This window comes from Drosophila serrata, unplaced genomic scaffold, assembly GCF_035046125.1.
Source record: "Drosophila serrata isolate PLE 108 unplaced genomic scaffold, ASM3504612v1 contig_165, whole genome shotgun sequence".
Taxonomy (NCBI): Eukaryota; Metazoa; Arthropoda; class Insecta; order Diptera; family Drosophilidae; genus Drosophila; species Drosophila serrata.
Window position 1 is genome coordinate 1093730 of NW_028257063.1, and position 23486 is coordinate 1117215.

General features: G+C 41.1%; 2 protein-coding genes and 1 pseudogene across 4 annotated transcripts in view; 2 read left to right on the plus strand and 1 right to left on the minus strand.

Annotated features, from left to right (window-relative positions):
- Nucleotides 1-23486, minus strand: part of LOC110177855 (uncharacterized) — a 65604-nt gene that overhangs the window by 30159 nt on the left and 11959 nt on the right. Inside the window, exons 5-6 of one of the 2 annotated variants that reach the window (XR_015270367.1) lie at nt 7069-7166; nt 3472-3692 (exon numbers count right to left, since the gene is read on the minus strand). The gene's annotated coding sequence lies outside the window, so the exon portion shown is untranslated. Of the gene's footprint in view, nt 1-3471; nt 3693-7068; nt 7167-23486 lie in introns of those variants that run through there. The other variant, XR_015270366.1, reaches the window with a different exon arrangement.
- Nucleotides 5128-6267, plus strand: LOC110177860 (S-phase kinase-associated protein 1 pseudogene; annotated as a pseudogene). The gene is made up of 2 exons (XR_015270368.1): nt 5128-5663; nt 5731-6267. The product of XR_015270368.1 is annotated as an S-phase kinase-associated protein 1 pseudogene (transcript).
- Nucleotides 22712-23449, plus strand: LOC110177862 (uncharacterized). Its single transcript, XM_020944807.2, has 2 exons — nt 22712-22887; nt 22946-23449. Exon 2 carries the CDS (start codon nt 22960-22962, stop codon nt 23314-23316), a length of 357 nt encoding a protein of 118 aa, XP_020800466.1. The 5' UTR covers nt 22712-22887; nt 22946-22959; the 3' UTR covers nt 23317-23449.

Consider the following 23486-nt stretch of genomic DNA (forward strand, 5'->3'; position numbering starts at 1 on the left):
CGACGAGTTAGCCACCAGAGAGAAATTAATAAGAACGAAGAGTAATTAAAGTAAAGTTAATGTACTAGTTATTAAATTCTATATATTTATGTAGAAACATATTTAATAACGAATATATTTATGAAATAATAAAATATATTTTACAACTGCAAATGCTAGTATTTTTCTTTAGATACTTCTTATAACCTGCTTAGGACCAGCTTCGTTTCATGGTGAAAAACTAAAGCTAAAAGAATCTCTCCAGGCGAAAAGCCGGCTTGGACTCTCGGAATTTGTTGCACAGCTGCCTGCTAAAGTCTCCAAGGATAATGCTGGAAAACTCTACAGGCAAACCACATTCAAACAGCAAACAGCTGAGCCCGAGCCAAGCCTGCCCCCCTGGCCCCTGGCCCCCACAAAAAGATTTCCCACGATTTCCTCCCTGAAAACGGTCCTACCACAAGCCAAATGCACTTGCTGGCAGGATGGCCAGGATGAGGCAGCAGTGGAGGACGGACTCAACAACAGATGATTCTGCCAGGCAATGGCGCAGGCGCGGATTCCGGAGACGACTACGTCAACAACAAAAATCGAAGCCAGCTCTGGCTACGAGACGAGTTTTCATTCAGGAGACGACGACGACGACAACGACGGAAACTTGGGGAAACCAGAACGCGAGCCCTCGAGCAGAGAAGTGGAAAAGGTATGGGTATGGGTGGAAAATGGAAATGGAAATGAGTGGGGTGAAAATCACCGCCTGGCTGGCGTCGTTTTTCAACGAAGCAAAGAGCCGAAGCGGAGCGCTACACACACACACACACACACACATGGAGCCGAGGTACAGAAGCGGGACGAAGGCAATGGGTGCGCCGCACGACGATGACGCCTACGCAGCTTTGTGACGTAAGCAGGAGCACCGAGCGGTGCCGCCGATTGTCGGCGAACGCAAGCCGAAGGATCCCAGCAAGTGCGAGCGAGAGCGCGAGTCGCTGCAGGCGAGCCTGGCCCATTGTGTCCTGGCCGGTGGCTCCTTTCCTTGGTCCTGCGAATCATTCGCATTCATTGGCGATTCCACAGTTGGGCTCGTCACATGCCACCTCCTGGTCGTCCTTTGCACCTTTGCACTTTGAACTTGGAGCGTAACGAAAAGAAAGGGTCTTTGATACGATGAATTTATGCACATCCTTTAGAGAGGTGTCCCCTATAGCTTGGGAGACAAATTTTTAGTTATTTTGGTGAATTTCTGAACTAAAATTAACATTAAATTTATATGAAAAAACATATATAGAGTTTATAGTTTCCGCATGTCATTTAAGGTCAGCTTCCCTACTCTCTCTTCCTCCCCTGAAGATGATTTATGATTTGCTTTTAATTGCCTTTAGCGGCAAGTTCAATTACAGCCCCCATAAGTATGCTGCACTTTGGTCTGAGGCAATCTCCTAATCGGATGAGCGATGAGCAGCGAACAAGGACCAAGATCGAGCTGCTTTATGTTCAGGCTTGGCACTTGCGGATGACAACTTCCGACCTCCTCCAAATGCCGGATTCCCGGCTTTCTTGGGGTGTGTGTGTGTGTGTGTCTGTGAGTGCTGTTGACATTGAAATCCGTGGGATACGGCCAAATTGCTAAAAATAGGCAAGCAGCGTCGAGTCGTCGCGCTTTCCTTTTCCTCTTTTTCTACTTTTTTTTCTCCTTTGCTAGCCGCCTGTCTCTCAGACTTCGTCCACAGCCAAACAGGAAATTGCATGGAGTCCAGGAGGCGCTGCCAAGACGCCATCAAAGCCGTTGATTAAAAATTGAGCAGCAGCAGCAGCAACAACAGCGGCGCAATAGCAGCAAATAAATAAATATAAATATGGTTCCTGGCCTGGTCAAAAGAAGAAATGTCCTGTCGTTGCCAACGAATGGCGCACAAACAAAATCAAACTTCAAGGGTCACTTCCGCTTCAAATGGCAAATCGGGCTTATGTCTGCCGATGGTCCCCTAACACCTCCAATGTCCCCTGATTCCCTGAATCACCCATAAAACATTTCTCCCGGCATCGCAAAATATTCTTAAATTAGTTTCCGGACTGGGCGATTTTTCGAATCGCTTGTTTCGCGGCGCTCAACTGGAAATATATTGACATTTTCCAATTCTGTGGAAAATCTGCTCTTGAATGTACCTGTATCTGATTTCTCAAGTGCCAAAGGGGATGAATTACTGATCTAATGGGGCTCCTATTAAGGGCTTAATGTTCCCAGAACCGATTTGTAACTTCCTAGGAACTGTCAGGAAATACAAATTCTTAGTATTTAATGAAGAACATTTCAAAGAACATTACAAAACTTAAGCTTTCTAGGATTTATATGACTATTTTGAACAGTAAGCCTTGATTTGAGAAGCTGAACTATTCTAAACTATAATCCTTTCCTGATCTTGATCTAGTAAGCTTACTTTATTTACACCTTATTCATACGTTAAGTATTGAATTCTACTTCAAACTTTTCTCCCAGTGCTGCCCTCTTATCCTGTGTAACGCTTCCTTGCCCACAATATGCGCATCTTTAATGGGACTCGCTCTCAACTTTTTTTTTGTTGTTGCTATTCATGTCCTGGGGCTCATGTGCACCCAAAAAACTTCTCCACATTGTCTGTCCGTGTGAAGGAGTTTCTAAAAATAAATGCTTACCAAATTTTAATGCCAGTTTCAATGTCAACTGTTACGTATTAGGTCTAGCATTTGTCATACAAATTAGGGTCTGAATGCAGCCGCCTTTGGCCTAGCCTCCATATCCTCGAGGTAGTGCAAGGCGGTGCTTTGACCGGTTTTGGCATTTACGACTCACTGGGAACTGAAACCGGAGACTGGGACGAACTCCTGGCAGAGACTCGAAAGTCTTTCGGTATCGCTTACCAAGTGGGTGACAATGGGCTGTGTCGGCGATGACGACAAGTGGCTGACATTTGAGAAGGGTCCCACAATGACCATAATTATGCGAATCAAAACGGCACCGAACCGATTAAAAGGCTCAATGGCGAGTGGGTTTCAAATCGATTCTAATCTTCGAAGTGCAACAAATCGAAACGAATATAGATACGTGCTTGTGGCGACGCACATTTAACACTAGGCTACAAATGCGATATACAATATAATAATATAGCGTAGGAAAGCTTTCCGAAATGAAATTATGAATGAATGATTTATGAAAATGTTAAACATTTCTCTAAAAAAAAGGCATATAACAAGAAATGAAGCAAACTCCGCTGCCCATGGGTTCATGAAATCAAATGTGAAATAGATCATAACTAAGCCAAAGATGCATTAACTTGGAGTATACGTTGGTAGATATTCTTTATAAAATTGGCTGAATCACTTTATATTCAATTTAGTAATGGGGCAAAAAGAGTTAGTTGAAAAATAAATACATAACACAGCTCAGCGGACCTAGACCTGATCCCTCCTATAACTTCTATATATATAATAATAATTGTGATGGTTTAGACTTACCGCAGTAGAGTATACATCCTTCCAGTGTTGTATTCCTGGTGACTTCAATAGGGCTTCTTAATAAATCACCCATGTAAGCTTCTTCCTGGTCATCCAGTTACATTGCATTGGCCAGGTGATCTTTTTGGGATCACAGGGCAATCACTATCACTGCCACTATCACTACAGATGTTAACAGGAGGGAGGCCACGTACACACTGAGGGAGGTGGGCCGGTAGCGCCTGGTATTTATACTCTCCGAGCAAAGAGAACAACAGAGAGCGAAAGTGAGAGCACGAGGGAGTAAGTGATATCTCTAGAGACAGACAGCGATAGAGAGGGAGAAAGAGAGCGAGAGGGAGAAAGAGAGCGAGAGGCAGCTTCTAAGCTGAGACTCTAGCTTCCGGAGAGACGGATGGACAGACGGACATGGCTGGTTCGACTTGGCTGTTTATGCTGATCAAGAATATATATAATATATATACTTTGTAATGTTTATCTGTTGACTAAAATTGTAAAACCCTGCAAGGGTTTTAAAATTCACTTAAATCGATTTGAAAAATGTGAATAATTTAAGCTTAGCTATGATCGATTTCCGATTCGATCCTATAATTAATAAATATAATTATAACAAAGATTTAATATGTATCTACTACTTTCCTTGAATAATTTCAACTTAAGACCTATAAATGTATAGATTATGTTGTCTAGTGTCACGTTTTATATGCAAGCAATCGGTGTCATGTCGAGAAATCAATAAACAAACTCAACAGAACAAATCGGGGCCCCGCCTCCGGTTCGGTGGCGCGTGCGAGTAATCAAAATAACATTTCTCTTGCCTATGACGGCGCAATAAAGTATGTCGTAATATAATTCATTCAATTCACTGCCAACCGACCAGCAAACACACCACCTCGGCGGTGTGTATATTACAGGTGGTTTGGGGGCGTGTTGCATTGATTTGTGCAAATCAGCTGCCTAATCGCCAGCCAGACGTTAATTGGATCAGGACACACACACTCACACGCACATAGACCTCATCAACCTTGGACATTTCCCGGGTCCCGTGCAATCAATCACGATACAAATTTAAATAATATCGTAAAGTATAATTAAACTGGAGAGGGCAGGCGTTGGACCGGAGAGATTAATATCCATGACAACACATCAAAGCCTGCTCCGAATAATTTATAATTAACCCAAATGGCAGCGGAGTGGCGGAGAGTGTTAAATGTAGCATACACCACAATAAGCCCACACTTCCTAATGGTGCGCATATTCATTAATTTGCAATTAAGCTAATTTAGATGGTCTTATTGCGACCAAAGATTTGTGGTCAGGCCGAGATTATCAGATATGGGAGTTAACTTAAAGTGGCAATATATTGATTGGTATAAATGGAAATATTTATCTCTCATTCTGAATGTATTAATGAATAAATGGACAGCACTTTTATTAAATGTAGAATGAATGTAAAGTTGCAACTAACATCTTATATTAACATCATATGAAGCTTATTATTTTCCAATTTAAATACCATTTGTTTACATTTAATAATTAACTTGACAGTTTCTACGAATTTTCCAACTCAAATCCGTGGAATAATCAAATGAAATCTTTATATAACCCTTAAAGATAAACAAAAATTCCTCAAAAATTGAATATAATTTACATTTGGATTATTTGTTTAAGCAAATTGAAATTTCTGCGCATTTTCTCAACTCCGATTCAAGGGAAAAACCCCCAAATGAAGCAATGCAATTTCCCACAGAGGGGGGAAAGGGAGGGAGCCTGACAGTTGTTAAAATGCAAGTTCAAGGCAAGAAGAAGGGCGGCGGGGCGGCGGCTTAATCGAATTTCAACTGCAGCTGCTGTTTTGCGAGAAAACCGACAAGGACAATGCTGACAATCTGCCCTTTTATGCAAATTCTACTCTGTGGCCGATGTGGCTGCCTTAGTTCGTCTCTCAAATGAATCCAATCCAGCGATGGCAGTTCAGCCTTTGCCCTACAAATCAGCAACAGAGATGCTATTCGAAAAAATAGTTAAATAGTTAAAAGACAGAGAACCTATTACAACCTAAAAAAAAATAGTAAATTATTCAGAACATTACTCATAAGAGTGGGCCATGAGGTTAATGCCGTCTGTCTTCTAAGGAATTGTTCACATAACTCAAACAGTTCCCAATCGAAATCAAGGAAGGAGAATATCAGGTAAAAATATATTATAAATATAATATATAAGCAGGTTAAAAAATTCTAAACTGATACTTTTCCTAAGCCACAAAAATGCGCATCATTCGTCTGCAGACCTCCGACGAGGTGATCTTTGAAATCGACTATGATATCATCAAGTGCTCGGAGACGATTCGCAAGGCTGTGCAGGATCTGGGCGATGATGACGACGTTGGCGTTCTTCCTGTCCCAAAAGTTAACTCAAAAATCCTAGAGATGGTGCTCATCTGGGCCACTTACCACAAGAGCGAGTTTCCAATGGAGGCCAAAGAGGACGAGTCCGAGGAAAAGCGCACCGATGATATCTCCGCCTGGGATATTAAATTTCTTGATGTAGACCAGAACACATTTTGTGATCTGATCCTGGCAGCTAACTACCTGAACATCCAGGGATTGCTTGACATCACCTACAAATTGGTGGCCGATTCGATCAAGGACAAGACAACAGAGGAAATGCGCCAGACATTCTCGCTGTTCAACGACTTTATGCCGGAGGAAGAGGATGAGATGCGCAACTAAGATGTAACTACTACAATGTCAATGTTTTTCTTCAATTAAATATTTTACTTGGTCCGCGCATGAATTAATGTAATTTTAATCAATTTTTGATGTCGTATGAAATGTGATTTTCTTTTTTGGACTGGCAAAAAGTGTCAGCACAGCCAAAGCCCCTTCTGCCTGCTTGGCAGTTTTCCTTTGGCTTTTCCCACGCGACTTAGCAGCCGGGGCTTTTGTGTGTGCCACTTAACGATGCGCAATGTAACTGTAACATTTCATTACTGTCATTACCAGTTGTTGTTGCTGTTGCTGTAGTTGTTAAAGTTGTGCCTGTGTTAGTGTATCCGGTCAGCCTGCCGCCATTTTGATGATGACGTTGATGAGTCTGATATTTATTTGTTTGTGTTGTCGTCGTTTGCTTGATTTGTTCTTGATGACGAAAAGCAAACTTTTGGGGAAAAGTTTTTTATGTCTGTGTCTCTCGGTTTCTTCTTTTCGGCTTTAGCTTCAACTTGAGCTTTAGCTTTGTTCCTACCTCTGTTGTTAGATCATAATTGTCCTTGTTGCTGTTTCGCACACTTAACTCGACAAGGACAAACTTGTAAATTAGCATAATGCCAGCTTGGAGATGGATATGGCAATGGAGTTCATAAATTAATAACGCCCACGATCCGCCAATGAAACTTGCCCTTTGGGCCAATATCAATGGGGACAGGAACTAAGCGCCAAGTAATTACGCGAACAAACAAAACATAATTCAATTGGTCGTGTTAAAGGTTCAACCAGCTTGTTGCTCATCTTATCTATCTAATATCCTAGTATCCTGGTATCCTGTTCTCTCTCTTCAACTTGGCACATAAATCATTAGAAGTAAATGTTTACTTACCGCTACGTGGGCACTTGTTTGAATTTCTGTTTTAGTTTTCCAGCCAAGACATCATGACATTTCATTTTCATCTCATTAAAGCCTTAATTTGCAGTAATCTAGGAATTTGTTATAAGAAAATTAAATAGGTTAGTTTAAATTCATGACAAAAGCTTTCCAATGCATTTGTTTTGCTTGAAATTACTTTTAAATTGCCAAGTAAATATATAAATAAAGCACAAATAAAATATAACCTTTAGCTGGTTAATAGTTAGTCATATTTCCATCTCGAAAATGCCTAATATTTATTCTATTTCCTCAAACATTTTAATTTAGCCACCAAAGGAATTAGCACCTTAATGAAATCACTCTCGCCCTTCTTTCCCTCGGCTTAAGTTCTCCTTCCGAAATTTCTCTGTTTACTTTCATAAACCAGATAGAGAGATAACATATATAGATACTCCTTCATGAATATGGAACAAGTCTTAACGCCTGCCTCTTATTGGCTTCAGTGCGTATGTGTGTGTTTTCGATTATTTTTAGACTCTTATTTGCTTGCCACTTGAGCTGGGGGTTAAATCCACCTCTTAAAGCCCCCGCCTCAGCGACAGCTACCCAATCCGTTGATCGATTTCATAGGCAAACATTTACTTATTTACATTGCATGAACGCCCACAAAATGGGCAAAGGATAGGGGATAGGCACTTGCGAATATTTTTAGAGCGTTTTCGAAAATAAACAAAATAATATACATGTATGTATATGCATTTAGAATAGAGCTATGACCGTAATGCCGGCTAATTGACAACTTGAGAACGAACTGACAGGGGATTTAATTAAGCCCCAAACTGTGCTCGAGTGCGTCTTGGGCTGGTCTAATCTCGTTAGCTTTAATTAGACTTGTTTATCGCACACAAACAGCTCGCACTATATGCTCTATACACACAGACTCATCTGTTCTGATTGCAGGCGACACAATTTTGGCATCCTTTTGTCTGCTCCAGCGGAGTGTCCTGCGTCCTGCTGGGCAGCACCAGAGCCGTTACAAGCGGGACGCATAATGACAACTAATTGGGAATGGGGCCTGCAATTGTGTGTGTGAGTGTGTCCTGCCTTTGCGCCACATGCTTAACACTCGAATTATCTCAAAATTAACTAATCCCAGACCCAAAGCCGGAAAGCAAGTGGTCAAAGCTATATGTCAACGTGCACCTAAAGAAACTAGCTCCCAATGTAGTAAGTATTCTAAGTATTTTATTCCATTCTCTTTTCTCTATGCCTTATATTTTAGATTATCTTGTTAAACTTTCTTTCTTTTGATAGTTAAGAAAGTATTTGAAATACTAATATTTTCCCTTTATTTTTTCCATGTTCATAGATAATGCATCACTAGACATTTCTAGGACCCAAAAGGAATTGAGCCAGCACAAATAAAGACAAAACGCTAGCCAGTCCAGAGTCGGCATAAACATTAATTACGGGCAAGAGCCAGCCAGAGAAACCAGGAGGATAGCACAATGCCTCAGTGAAATTTCCATGGACTTTCCGCACTTTAATCAACCCAAAAGTTGGCCAGGACAGAGCAATGGTGGTGGGCGTGGTCATCCATTTTCGAGTGAACTAAACGGGCACGTACTCCTCGGTGGTTATTCTTTCCGCTCATTCATTCTCTCTATATACACACTCTACCTTCCTCTCCTCGTAGAAGTGGGGTAAAGGTGAGCGCTAAGTGTGTGCTGAAAATGCTTTTTGAAACTTTCACTGCGGTTTGTCATAATTTGGCCCACACGTTTCGAACATAAATTTGCAAATGAGTGTGTTGGCGTAATACAGGCACAGTGGGACGAAGTTTTTGCACAGGAAAATGTTCTGCAATATCTAACCTAAATACAAATATTTATCCCAACATCATAACCCCTTTCATCATACCTTTTCATAGACCAACATATACACCTGTTAGGCATTCCCCTGTATTACCACACATTGCACCTGCCCAAAAGAACCTATCATTCAATATAGAATAACACTGCAGCATAATCTCTTACATCCTTAGCTTTGGAACCCATAAATATCTGCTGCTGATCGACCTTCAAATGCACTCATCTTCTGCTCATATTTAAATCCAAATGAGGTAACATTCCACGATGCAATGTGCCCACTCACCGAACCCGTTTTCCGGCTGAATGGTTTAGTTTATCAACCTGCCAACCGACCAACCGACCAGGTGGAATCTGCTGGCACGTACATGTTCCCGGTGGAGAAACCGAAACGACACGACACGACACTCTATAAGCATCTGCGGCCAGATGGCTCCTGATGCAATTTCTCAGACATAAGGATTATGTTGGCGGTAACACCTTACGGAATCTACAGATGTGAATCCCCGCCGAGGGCTACATAACCTCATCAGCTGGTGTGTTTTCCTTGAAACTGACAAATCCGATTGCATCGTTGGGTCTGTCAACTGCAGAGAGAGAGTGCAGAAGAGTGGGGAATGCAGATTGCGGGGGCGGGATGCTGGGATGCTGGGATGCTGGGATGTCTCAAGGAGTCGCTGGGCGAAATACTCGCATTATTTACGAGCCAAATTATGGACACAAATAGCCCGGCTAGCGGCTAGTGGCAATAAAGCGGAAATGGGCTTTAAATGAAATTTATTTTATTTATCAGCTGACTCATAAACATGCCAAAGGAGACGCACACCCGCGCATCCTTTTTATTTCTTCAATATCTTTCTTTCATTTTTTCTCCCCTTTCTTTTATCTTTTTTTTTTTTGGCAGAAGCCGGAAAATTTCCATTTGTAATAGAAGACTGTTCGAGGGCGTTTTGCCAGTCAATGGCACAAATCGAAACCAAAAAGTCACATATACATATGAATGGGCTGCTTCGAGACCTGCAGCAGTTTTTCTTTGGCCAACGGGTCGTATGTGCAATATATATATCTGGAGGCAGAAGGCAGAAGGCAACCTTAGGGCGAGTGCAATCGCTGCAAGCTCAATTGATTGAAAAGCAATTTGTCCCGCCCACACACTCACTCGCCCTGACATAATATAGTAATGGCAGAAAATAGGATGGCAGTAAATATTCATAACTCGCAGCGATTACATCGATGGTAGTAGTAATATAGCCGCCTGAATATCTGGTGGATATACCAGAGATTCGGCAACCCGCTGCGTGTTTTATGCAACCATGCTTTTGCGGCTCATTGGACCGGCTGACAGCTAATGAACATGTAAGCGTTACAGCCGGAAGAGACCGATAAATGCCAATCTGAATTATAGCCATGTTCCGCACGCGCTGCACTTAATCCGTTTAAAGGGAGAGAGAGAGCTTAACCTTGCGCCCCAAAAAGTAGGCAACGCGTGTGCTGCTGCTCCGGCTTCCTCCTTTGAGCCAGGCTAAGAATAGTTTTGCGTTTTGCGTTTTGCGTTTGGCGTTCTGCGTTTGGCATTCTCCTATCTGGGCACAGACATAAATTTCACACTCGCATAAATTCCATTAAGAAAAATCAGCAAAGCGCGACAGGCATACACAATAAGGAGCGACCGCAATGCTTCTGTGTATGTGTGGGGAAAACCAACTAGAGAAAAACTAACGGCGACTAACACCCACGCAAGCTGGAATTTTCCTCGCTTTTCCTCTGCCCACTTTTGTATTTTTTTCCTTTTCTTTTTGAAAGTGGAGCTGCTGCGTCAACTGTTTCCAGCCAGAGCCAGCGACACTGTCATAAAATGAAACTTAATGGCAAACGAAGGGGGGACAGGACTGGGAGCCAGCTCAATAGACTCACTGGTAGTACTCTTTTACAAGACTTTTCCCACTACAAATATTTGGAGTATGAAAACAAGGGCAACAATAACACACACAAACACTGAGGACGCCCACGCGAAAATCCCTACGACTCTCTGACTGCCAACTAGCAGCGCACACTCCGCACACACCGCATCCATAGTATATAGTGTCTCAATGAATGATTTTTCAAGCCCCAATCGGATACTGGCAAAGCCAAGGACACATCGCGGAGGAGGTGGTGGCTTTGCCGCGTAGGCGTTTGCCGCCAAAAATGCTGCCGGCTAATATGCAGACACCCAAAAAAAACCCTCTACTATACCAATTCGATTGTTCCATTGAGAGAATCTTTATAGTGTATATAGTATGTACATGGATGGGGGTAATGGAGGCCTGTATGATGTCAACTGTGGCTCAGACACAGACAAAACTGTTTGAATAACCCACTTAGCTAGGATTTCCTGGAACTCAGCAAACGCCTTTCATTCATTAAGCATTTATATGATTTTCCGCAGCCTATGACCATGTGATATTAGTCTGACTTTCAAACTTTAAATATTAATAAAGTGTGGAAAATAATTACAAATAGAATGTTAACTATATAATTACAAATAGTTAACATTCTATATAATTACAAATAGTTAACATTCTATTTGTAATTATTTTCCACACTTTATTAATATTGTTATTAATACTTGTTATTCTACAAGTATATATATATTTCTTTTAAATTTATATATATATCTCTGTTCAGTGTCATTTGGCCTTAATATCTCCCCCCTTTAACTGATGTCATTTGAGTGTGGCTTACATAATCATAGTTCACGGGAAGTCGCGTTGATTATTGTGTTGTGTGGACTTGGCTAATTGAAGGCATTACACAGAGCACCCACATAGGTGAGTGTACAGGTTGATTGCCAGGTGTTTAGGTAGGTTGACTTGCGGGGGGGTGGGGTCAAGCAAATATTTATAATTACCGCTGATGGCTGGTGCTTTCATTTGGGCATTTGCATATTTAAGAGAAAGTCCCCACCCTTTAAGTTCCTTAAAACATTTCCGCTGACTAATTGCAACAGTGTCTATAGCATTAGCTTTATTTATATAATAAACCGTATCATTTACTCTGTAACATATAATTATTAACCATTCACTTAACTCACACCCTTTGAATCACTAAATATTAACCTTTGGGATATTTATTTCTGGTTTAATTGAGATGTTTACGCAAAGTTTACTGGCTCATTAGACTTTTAGAAGTAATGACATTTGCCCAGAAGAAGGATAAGTAACAAATATTACTAAGAGAAGGTAAGAGTAAATAAATGCTAAGAATTCCTAACTGTATGGGAATCTTTATCCCTTTCCGTATCTATATCTTCCCTTCTTGTTATCTATATCTTCACCTATCTTTAAATTTATCCAATACGCTAATTTTTGAACTTTCACAAAGGTAAACTTGGTTGCCAATGCTGAGATGCTGGTTGTGCGTGTCTGCCTTTGATTTCGCCATGTTGCCATGCCAACTGCACTTTTTGCTGACTGTACTCGAAAATTTGTGTTCAACTCTTGGATGTTGGCCAAGAGTGATGCGCCTGTGTTTGTGTGTGTGCGTGTGGGCCAAGAATGCCTTACCACACCAACGTTGACAATGGCAAGTCGCAGGCAAAAGAGCAGAATGCGGCTTCCGTTTGTGCGGAAGTCGTCGCCATCTTCTGGGATTTGGTCATCCTGCGCCCACTCGCAGCTCCTGCACCTCCAGCTCCCACATCCTTTAGAATCACGGCAAGGCAGGGGGCTGGGAAAACGGATGGGGAATGAGGGGAATGAGGGGAATGAGCGGAGCGTTGTGGCTGTGTGTTTTGGGCAGAAATTATGGCGGCATTTGCCACAAATCGTGCGTGTAAAGTGATGTCATGGCCCCATAGTCGGTGGAATTGCATGCGTCAGCACTTGGACAATTGCTGCGTGTGATGCAATAGATACATTTGTATCTAACCGATGCAGAGGCAGATGCAGATGCAGATGCCCAAAGCCAGTGCAACGCCAACTGATGTCATCCGAGGACAAAACAACAGTCGACAGTCGACAGTCGGCAGTAGACATTTGACAGTTTTAAAATCATTTTGTCAGCCTTTGTTGTATTTGCATATTTCATAAAAGATAAACCATAAACCCAGGGAAAAGCGACAGATGCAGACAGCCCAGGGGGCGGAAGAGGGGAAGGGGAAGGAAAAGCAACAGTCGCCGCCCGCCTTCGTTTACTGTTTTTCATTGCAATAAACTTGAGCACTTTGTGCCGTCTTGTCATGAATATTTGAACAACGCAAAACGGCGACGTTTTTGCGCCCCTCCGACGTGTTTTTTGTTTTTTTGTCAACAACCTGAGCTGTATTCCCTCTAATTCCCTCTCCTTATTTTTTCCTTGTTATTTTGTTATTGTTATTGGTTTTTTTTTTAACGTTGTTTGTTGGTGCCTCCCTTGGCTATTTATAATTTAGAAGTAAAAAAGCATTTTTGGTAATTAATTTTGTCAATTAAATTCTCGGAGGCCATTTAAATGTCGCATTTTCAGTGGGATTTTCAAGGCCAGAGCATCGGCACAAGCGCCACATGTGGCACATAGAGAGAATGAGGGGGAGAGGACATCGAAATGCAATGCTTTGAAGTAGGATAATGTGAGGGTATATGTACCCACCCACACCTACACCCCAACCTCATATAAATAACAGAAGTTAAGACATATTGAGTTTTCCATTAGCATGAAAAGCTTTCTCGAAAACAAGGAAAAACACGTGGGTACTGCCATTTCTTAATTTTTTTTTCTGCCCCCTCTCCCCCTTCTTGCATACCCGGCGTATGAGTATTTTTTTTCTTTGTTAAGGTGTTGGCGTTGCGTATACGCAATATTTTCTTAGGCAAAAATAACAGGCAACCCACCCACTTGTGTGTGGCCTTTCTTCTCGTTTAAATACACAAATATTTATATGTGTTTATACAAATAAATATTCGTCTCTGGCTGTTTATTGAACCAAATAAAAAGGTTGACAAAGCGAGGCAGCAAGGCAACAAAAGGGCAACTCAGCCATCTTTTCCCGGTCCCACATGGCGTATGAAATTCGGGCAAACTCAATTAGCAAGTGCCAAAGAGGGCCAAACTGGACCCCAAAGACAAACTTTTCCTCTCGATCCCAGGCGTGGAGGAGTTGTCAAAGTTATTTCATTGCCGGGCCGACAAATTAATTTGATATACGCAGGGGGGGAGACCATTTTCTTGTCTTCTTTCGGGATGTGAATAACCTGGAAATGATCTAGTCCTGGCAAAAAGTTTTAGCGCTCCATTTTTTGTTCGTCGTCTCGACTTTGATTCGGTTCGCTGAAACGTTTTTAAGGCACACCTTATGCTTTATGCTTGCACTTTATGTGCGAGTATTTCACTGGCGATTTAATGATTATGCCTTGGCATCAGCATCGGGCTCATCATCGTTATCATTGCCAGCAACCAGCGCCATTTCACCATTTCACCATTTCAACCCCATCCAATCTCATCTTGCCAGCGGAGCGTGCAGCATGCAGCGCTTTCCACTAATTAAATCCACGTTCGCCGCTTGGCTTGGGCTTGGGCTATATTTGATTTAACGCTCTAGCCGTGCTCTGCTCCCACTTTCCGCCATTTTTTTTTATGCCCAGCCCTGCCGTGGCATACTTTGCGGCGTCATAAATCAACGCTGTTAAATCAAAGCGCAAAACCAAACTGACATGCATTACGTATTTATATATCTGAGAGCGAGTGCTCGAAGGCTGAAAAGTGCGGCATGTCAAGGGGCACAGGGCATGGCATGGCATGCAGTATGCAAAACATTTAGATGTACATTATATATAAGCAGGCATATACTTATAAAAAAAACATAAATAAACTTGTGAGCTTGCGTTGTCCTTTAGGGACTTATGGTACATCTTATGGCCGACTGTTTTTACGATTTTCGACGGCTTTAAAAAGTCATAAATGCCGCCAGCCAGCAGCAAATACATTTGCCGATAAATGCTTGGCCCAAAGGTGGCTCGCCGGTTGGGTCAATGGGTTAAGTGTTGTCCTGGAAAGGGGGGTGGGGGCACGTGTAACGTTAAGCTGAAACCAATCCCAATCCAGCTTTCACTCTCTCTCTCTCACCTTGTCTAAGAGTCCGCATCGACGCCACGCGCTGATGCACATCGTCAATTTTTAACGAGCATGTTTTACGTGACCTCCGCCCTACCGCCCACGCCCCATCTTTCACCAACATCTCTTAACATTTTGTTCCCTTTTCCGACTTGGTGACGTCACCGGGGGGGGATACGGTGAATGTCATATCAATAGATATCCTCCGAGGTTTTTATGCCCCAAAACCCCCGCCACAAGCCATTGTAACATGCAAAGGCTATTACAGGGAAGACGACTTACTCTGGCAAAGGAGTCGCGACCCCTTGACCTGTGACCTGCTTGATGCATAAGCCATATGCTTATCACTCGCTCCTATCGTCAAGTATAGCCTATAAGGGGATTTTAATGTTGCAAACGGAGTGGAAGGGATTTTAAACAACATCAAGAGAGGAAACTAATTTCGAAAAACCGAAATTAATATACCCTACCAGTTTGCAATTGAATTATAGAATCAAAATGAGAATCATTCTAAGCCAAGTTTAAAATATTCACATTCTTTGAATCAATTTAGTAGATTATAAGAATTTAATACAGTTTTTGTAGACAAATCAAATTTTAAAATCTCATAACTTAGCCAAAAATGCATTAATTTCAATTCGGAAACCTTTCCTATGCTAGTTTTTATTAGATTAATAAATCTGCATCTGCATACAATTTAACATTTTAAAAAATCTAAAAATTTTCGAATTTTTAACAATTTTAATGATGTAAAATTAAAAAAATTATGGGGTCGGAAATGGCTCCTTCACTCAAGCTCCTGACTAAAGTTAGGAGTAACTTCGTTATAATTTCTTGATTTTAAGAATATATACTATTTTTAAGACTAATTTCCTTCCTACAACCCTATTAAGGTTTTTATGTGTTAAGAAAACCCTAAAGTTCTTATGAATAACTTTACTTCTTTTAACTTAAATCTTTAATAACACCATATAATTTTGTCCAATTCAGAACTTTTTTTTTAGCTGTGAAAAGTTTTAATCAAATGCATTTTAAAATCGCTATACACTTCATTTAAAGCCCCGAATAGCCAGAAATTGTTTCACTTTCTTCCTGCGAAAATGTCACTCGTATGGGTGACCTTTTTCCTGATTCCTGCCCCCTGGCAGATGCAGGACTCTGAAAAAGTAAACAAACCAGAATTCGGGAAAATTCAAGCCCCCGCCGCCCCCTCCATCAAGGGTGCAAAGGAATTGCCATTCCCAAAAAACCCATGTTGATATTAAAAACTATGGGAACCTTTAGGTGTTACCATTGCTGGTTCAGGGTCAGTAGCTGTTGCACAGCCAAGACTTTCTACGAAAACATTAATTAGACTAGAATTCGATGGAAAAGGGAATTAATTAAGAGCGGAACCTTTACGAAAGTTCTCCAACTTTCGCATCGCAATAAGCGTAAATAAAACGCATGATGGAATATTTTTATATACACACAGTATACAAAATATTTGCGTACACTTTGGCCGGGGAGGAAGGACGAAAGGACGATTGCTTTGTGCCGCTTCTTCGACTTCTTCTTTTTTTTTGTGATGTGGAAAACGACGAGTGTCGACGACATCGTTTGTCGGGCAAATTGAAATTTTATTATATAGTCAGCTTATGTGCGCCCCTCCGATATTGTGTGTTGTGCCGTGCATAAAGCACATACAATAAATTCTCATTTTGTGTAACCAAACAACAACAACCACGGCGGCAACAGGGAGGACATCGAGATTAAGTTGAAGGAAAGTGGCGTCGGAGCGAAGAAGGAGCAGCCGCTTGATTGAATTGACACGAACCCACCGCTACCTAACCTACCTGGCTACCACCTGCCTCCGTTTCGGGTGGAGGGAGGGAGGGCGAAACTACTCCCTCCCGGCCGAGCTCTACCTCTCACCTTTGATATTTCAAGCGGGATAAAGAGCCCGGCTCAAAATTGAATGAAAATATTAAAAAATACGAGAGACAGAGGCCGATAGGAACACCGCGCAACAAAAATGTGCAAAAATAATGTACATAACTGATTCCCGTCGACTGCGCAATTTCATTTATTTGTGAATAATTTCATTTAGCCCATAATTTCATAACGCGCTGACATTTAAGAGCGGCTAAAGCCATGGCTGTTGGGCTTTGTGCTCTTCTGTTCACTCTGGTCAAATGATTTGGGGAATCCATTAAGCCCCATTCGAGGGGTGTCCAAAGGGATGCGGATGCACGATACCCTTTCGGTTTAAGGCCCTGCTTTTGTTTGTTCTTCTGCTTCTTTTAATTTTCCCTATGCCCGTTGGCCTTTTCCAGCCGGGATTCCCCCCTCAAGGCAGGAATTTTGCTTAGACCCTCGAGTGGCTTTTTACGGCCGCTTCCTGGAACCCTTTCCCACCTGTTGCTTCGCTAAAATAGGACCTCGTCCCAAGACGCAAAGCAATTTCATGCTCATTTTTTCCTTTTTTCGGAGCTGTGCTCATTAATTTAAAACAAGTTGACTATGTCAAATGGCTTTTTCTCTGCGAGCGACAGGCAACTCGCGACTTGAGAGTTTCCATCGCGAAAAGGTCAGATCTGAGTTGCAAAGTTGAGGTTGCCGGATACGATGCACTTGCCCCGGGACTGACACGTGGAGTGGCCAGAGTTGTAAGCGTAGGTGCAGAGTGCACAGGAAAAAATTTTAGAAATTCTATTAACAACTCAAGCAACTAACTTAATTCTAACTGAATTCAATTTAAACTTATGGCTTCTACAACTTCCTACCGAAATCCTTGCATACAAAAACTAGAATAAAATCGTATACAAATTAAGCTCCGTGCATTGTTTTAGCAACGAAAGTGCAATCTAATGCAGGTGAAGCGACAGGTGTCAACAACAGCTGCGGTCCCCATTGAAGTTGGAAGGCGACTCTGCTGACATTTGCAGGCACATGTGGGTGTAATACCTCTTATCGCAGAATCCATTCAAAAAAACACACTCTCAAGTGCTTTAAACATTTTTTGGCCAGTGCCAGGGGAGGTGAGTATACATTAAATATTTACAGAGTCTCTAGGAATTAGTCGAGCAAATAGCCGCAGAGCAAGGCAAATCCAAGACTGGCAAAACGAAACGTCGGTTTGGCAAGAAGCGAGGAGAGAGGGACCGAGGGAATGGCAAATGAAAGGAAGCGGAAACGCTCGGGCAAAAGTCGAACGAGCAACAGGAAGTGAGGGAGAGAGCGACAGACAGAGACAGAGACAGAGACGGAGGCAAACAAAACAAGCAAACAAACAGTCGCTCACACGCAGACCGACAACACACGTGGACACAACACTTTTATGAGGCCAGCAGCCGGCAGGCAGCAACAAAAGACAGAAATAATAACAAGCTGACTCTAGCAGCTTGTCGGTGTCCTTCCTCCCTCCACCCACTCTCCTTACTATCCTCCCATTCTCCTATTCTCCTATTCTCCGCTTTGTCGTTAACAGAAACAAGGCGTGACACAGTTGTTGCACTTACAACACCCTCAAACACACAACGCACACACAGGCATAGAGAGCGAACCAGCCTGGTGGCACACAACGGGTCAGCAGTCAGAGTTGACTCTTCTGACCTTTTCCACGCAGATCTAGCCTTTTTGCATGGAAGCTATTCATATTTCTAACTTTATTAGACAGAAATAGATTTGTGATAAATATAAAAATATGAAAAGGTGTTTGGAATGAGTTTAAAAGTACTATATAGCACTGCATAGTATTATATTATACACTATATATATTTTTATTATAATTTAATGAGATTTTCGATTAGTTCATAAACAACATATACCGGGTTTACTCCCCGAATAAGCCTAATCATCACATTAAAATAAATTAATGGAATATTTAGTTCTCAATTAACAAGAAATAAAGGAAACTTCGAGAAACCGAAGCTACCCATAGGTTCATGAGATCAAATGTGAAACAGATCATAACTAAGCCAAAGATGCATTAACTTGGAGTATACGTTGGTAGATATTCTTTATAAAATTGGCTGAATCACTTTATATTCAATTTAGTAATGGGGCAAAAAGAGTTAGTTATCACAGCGGACCTATACCTGATCCCTCCTATAGCTTCTACATATATGATTATAATTGTCATGCTTAAGACTTACCGCAGTAGAAGATAAACATTTATCCTTACTCAATTCCTTCCAGTGTTGTATTCCCGGTGACTTCAATAGGGCTTCTTAATAAATCATCCATGTAAGCTTCTTCTTCGTCATCCAGTTACATTCCATTGGCCAGGTGATCTTTTTGGGATCACAGGGTAATCACTATCACTGCCACTATCACTACAGATGTTAACAGGAGGGAGGCCACGTACACACTGAGGGAGGTGGGCCGGTAGCGCCTGGTATTTATACTCTCCGAGCAAAGAGAACAACAGAGAGCGAAAGTGAGAGCACGCGGGAGTAAGTGATATCTCTAGAGAGACAGACAGCGATAGAGAGGGAGAAAGAGAGCGAGAGGCAGCTTCTAAGCTGAGACTCTAGCTTCCGGAGAGACAGATGGACAGACGGACATGGCTGGATCGACTTGGCTGTTTATGCTGATCAAGAATATATAATATATATACTTCGCAATGTTCACAGCGTTGTACTAAAATTATAATATTCTGCAAGGGTATAAAAATATATGTATTATCTACTTTCCTATGGTTTTCCATATGTTCCTAAGGAACCCAGATTGATTCAAGCATTTTTAGTCTCTGTTTAAATGGTAAATAAATTAAATTTAAATTAAATTAATGGAATTAAGTTATCATATCATATCCTAACTATTTATATATTGTCAATTTTACTGCACTTTTATTCATTCACTTTAGAAGAAATTTTCTTTGGTTAAACATATTGTAACCTATACTTTCCTTCTGATTTTCTTCAAGCTGGTTCAAGCTAACTCCTGGAGAAGAATTGTTTTTTGAACTGCATTCTGTTTTGACATCACTGTCGGCACACATGGTTACTCTGGGGTCGTGCGTTATTTATAGAGCCCACCGTATATGTACATACATATGTCCTGCCGGGCTTTGTGTCACAGTCAGTCTGTCAGTTGCATCAAGTCGAGTTCACTTGGCCAAAGTTTCCCTTGAGAGTGGGGACCGGAATGGAATTGCAGCCAAGTTGGACATCTGTTTGCACCACTGTCCACTCTTCGCTGTCCACTCCGGCTTGTTCTCTGGGCCGGACAAGCTCAAACGGAGCCAAAGAGCATGGCTAATAACGAGATGACAGAATGAAAGAACAATGAAACTGCATTTTCGGAGGAAATCGCCTGGGGCCCCACAGTACTCATGGATTTCACACCCACAGTGATCATGGCCAGAAAAGGGAGAGCTCTGCTCGGGCGAGCGTCATTTATTCCAATTTGTGTGCCGGGTGGGCGGGCGATTTGACTGCTATTAAAATGCGATTCCTTTACGAGTAACAAGTAGGTAGTAGATTGCAGTACGTTGAACCGAGAGCGAGCTGCTCAAAAGAAAAAGGAAATTGCTTATTGTGAGTCCTGTTTTCTTTTTATACTCTTGCAGGGTATTATAATTTTAGTAACCTGCTAGCAACTTGTGAAGCATCAGCATCAACAGCGGAAATTTGTTCTAACCTTTTTTTTTTAATTTTATAAAGCGTTACATCATTAAAAATTTCAAAAATTCGAAAATATTTTAATTTTTGTTAAATGTAAACTCAATATTCAGATTTGTTAACCTAAAAAAAAACTAGCATAAATAAGCTTAACGTAATTAAATTTTTTTGTGAGTTATGTTTATTACAAACTCAGAAAAACTGTAAGGATATATAAACTTCGACTTCTTACAGTTGGTTTCCTATCATGTTTTTTTATTCTTTCGTATTTTTTGTGTGTATGCCATCAGTTTCAGACTCTCGCCAGTTATTATTTTATTTTTCACGGCCTTGGGGAATGGCTGGGATTTGGCCATTTTGCAGCCAGTTCAATGCACAGAGGCGGAGTTGAAAGGTCACAACATTAAGATTTACGGCCAGGTTAACTTTAGCCCACTAATGTTTATGAGAAAGTAATCGTTGAGGTTTCAAAGGAAAGTAATTAATGAGCGATAACCGTTTGTCTCAATAAGCTTAAGGGGCGATTTTTTAATGACCAGTCAGTATACATATATGATTAGTTACTAACTTTGTAAACTAATAAACAATGACTTGCAGTTTATAAATCGGAGCATGCCAAATCGGTGGACTATATATAAATATATATATGCTGACATAGGAACAATCGGACGATTTATAGAACTATGATCAGTAATTAACTTTGACCAGTAATTAACTATGATCAGGAAGTTTCTATGAACATTAAGTAAGTATGAGCAGTAAGTAACTCTGAACAGTAAGTATCTATGACCAGTAAATATCTTTGACCAGTAAGTATCTATGACCAGTAAGTACGTATGATCAGTTACTAACTTTGAACACTAATAAACAATGACTTGCAACTTTTGTAACACAACACATTGCTGAGACTTGGCCGGCACCAGTCACTTCGTTCCCGGGATGTTAGAACCAGTTGGGAATCATATGCTCAGATGTGCGAGATTTGTTTTGGAACAAATTTAAGAGCAAGCTATTAGAATGAAACTGTGCAGTTGATCTTCTATGATGATCAGTAATTAACTATGACCAGTAATCAACTATGATCAGTAAGTTTCTATGAACATTAAGTAACTATGATCAGTAAGTATCTATGACCAGTAAGTAACTATAATCAGTAAGTATCTAAAAATATCAGAAAGTTTCTAAGTATGCAAAGGGGACCATGGCAATAAAAAAATAAATTGGAATATAAAGGCTATACCTAGGTCTGACACCACCAATAGCTTCTCCATACATAATATAAATGTCATGGTTAAGACTTACCCCAGTAGAGGACACGTCATTGTTTACTTCCTTACAGTGTAGTGACCAAGATTGGGTGACTCTATCCAATGTGAGCTTCTTCCTGATCATTCAGATGTATTGCATTGGCCACGTCATAGTTTTGGGATCGAAAGGTAATCACTATCACTATCACTTGAGATGTTATCACTAGGTACCCCTAGGACAGACTGAGTCGCGCGCGGCCTCAGCGCCTCTATTTATAGTCCCCGAGGAAAGAGAGGAGCAGAGAAAGTGAGTGTGAGTGGGCGGGAGAGGAGTTGCCTCTAGAGATTAACATAGAGCGACTAACATAGCGAGAGAGGGGGAGAGGCAGAGAGGCAGAGAGGTGCAGCGCACTATTTAATTTAACTACAATCAATAAGTAACTATGAGCATTAAGTAACTCTGATCAGTAAGTATCTATGACCAGTAAGTATGTATTATCAGTTACTAACTTTAAACACTTATAGACAATGACTTGTAACTTTTGTAACAACACATTTCTGAGACTTTTGTATAAAATTTTATGCAAATCGAACTACTATATCATATAGCTGCCATACAAACGATCGTTAAAAATAGAGGAAATGCAAAGTGGCGAATGTAGGACTGTAAAAATTAAATATATAGGTGAATGTAATGAAAGCAGGCCTTACAATATTTTTTTTTAAACATAAATATATATAATTTATACTGTGTTAAGTCCTAGTAATCGAATTTAATTAACCAAAAGTGAATTTTAAAATTATATTTAAATGAAATTAATTTATAAAACGTCAAGCTTTTACCACCTTGCAACCAATGCACCATGCAGAGCTGTTTGCTGCGATCGGAATGTGGTCACACTGCGTCTCCCGCAGCTGATTTTCGCAATTCAAATGTTTGTTTACAAATTGAATTCCGAGGAAGTACACGCAATCCAGTGAGCTTTGACTAAAACATAAGGCAGAAGCATAACCAGATTAAATTGTAACTCCCCCCCCACCGTAATTGAAAACAGTATATTGTTTTGTGTTCTACGATTAATAAATGAATTCATTACAGTTACATACACGGCCATGGAATCTAAAAACTGCAAATTTTTCGGACCAAACGGCGGCGACTGTCACGATAAGTCCGTCGGCGCTATATTCTACGACTTTGTCACCAAGAACATGGCCATGCCCTCTGAGATGGGCGAACTGGTGGCCTACGTGTTACTGATGGTTATCTCTTGGTACGTGGTCGCCTTCACCTTCAGATTCATGCTGTCGCTGGTTAAGCCTGTCCTCATAGTGCTGGTAGCCCTTTTCCTGTTCCGATTCTTGCGCACCTTCGAAGGCGGCGAAATGAAGGATGTGTTAATCGGAATTGCAAATCTACTCATGAGTGGCGTGTCCAAGGCTGCAGAGCTATTCATGCGCCTATTGGACTGAGGCAGTGCTCTACATTCCATTGTTATAAATCCTATGTAATTGGTACAAATGTATATACATATGTATATGATACTTTGTAAACGAGTCTAACTAGACTCTCTAGGATTATAAATACTTTTACGTTTGCAGCGTACGTGTACGTATTGTTTTTTTATACGAAAGTTGGGAGG

Bases quoted from the DNA above. Each gene is read 5' to 3' on its own strand.
- LOC110177862 (XM_020944807.2), top strand. From the start codon at position 22,960: ATGGAATCTAAAAACTGCAAATTTTTCGGACCAAACGGCGGCGACTGT.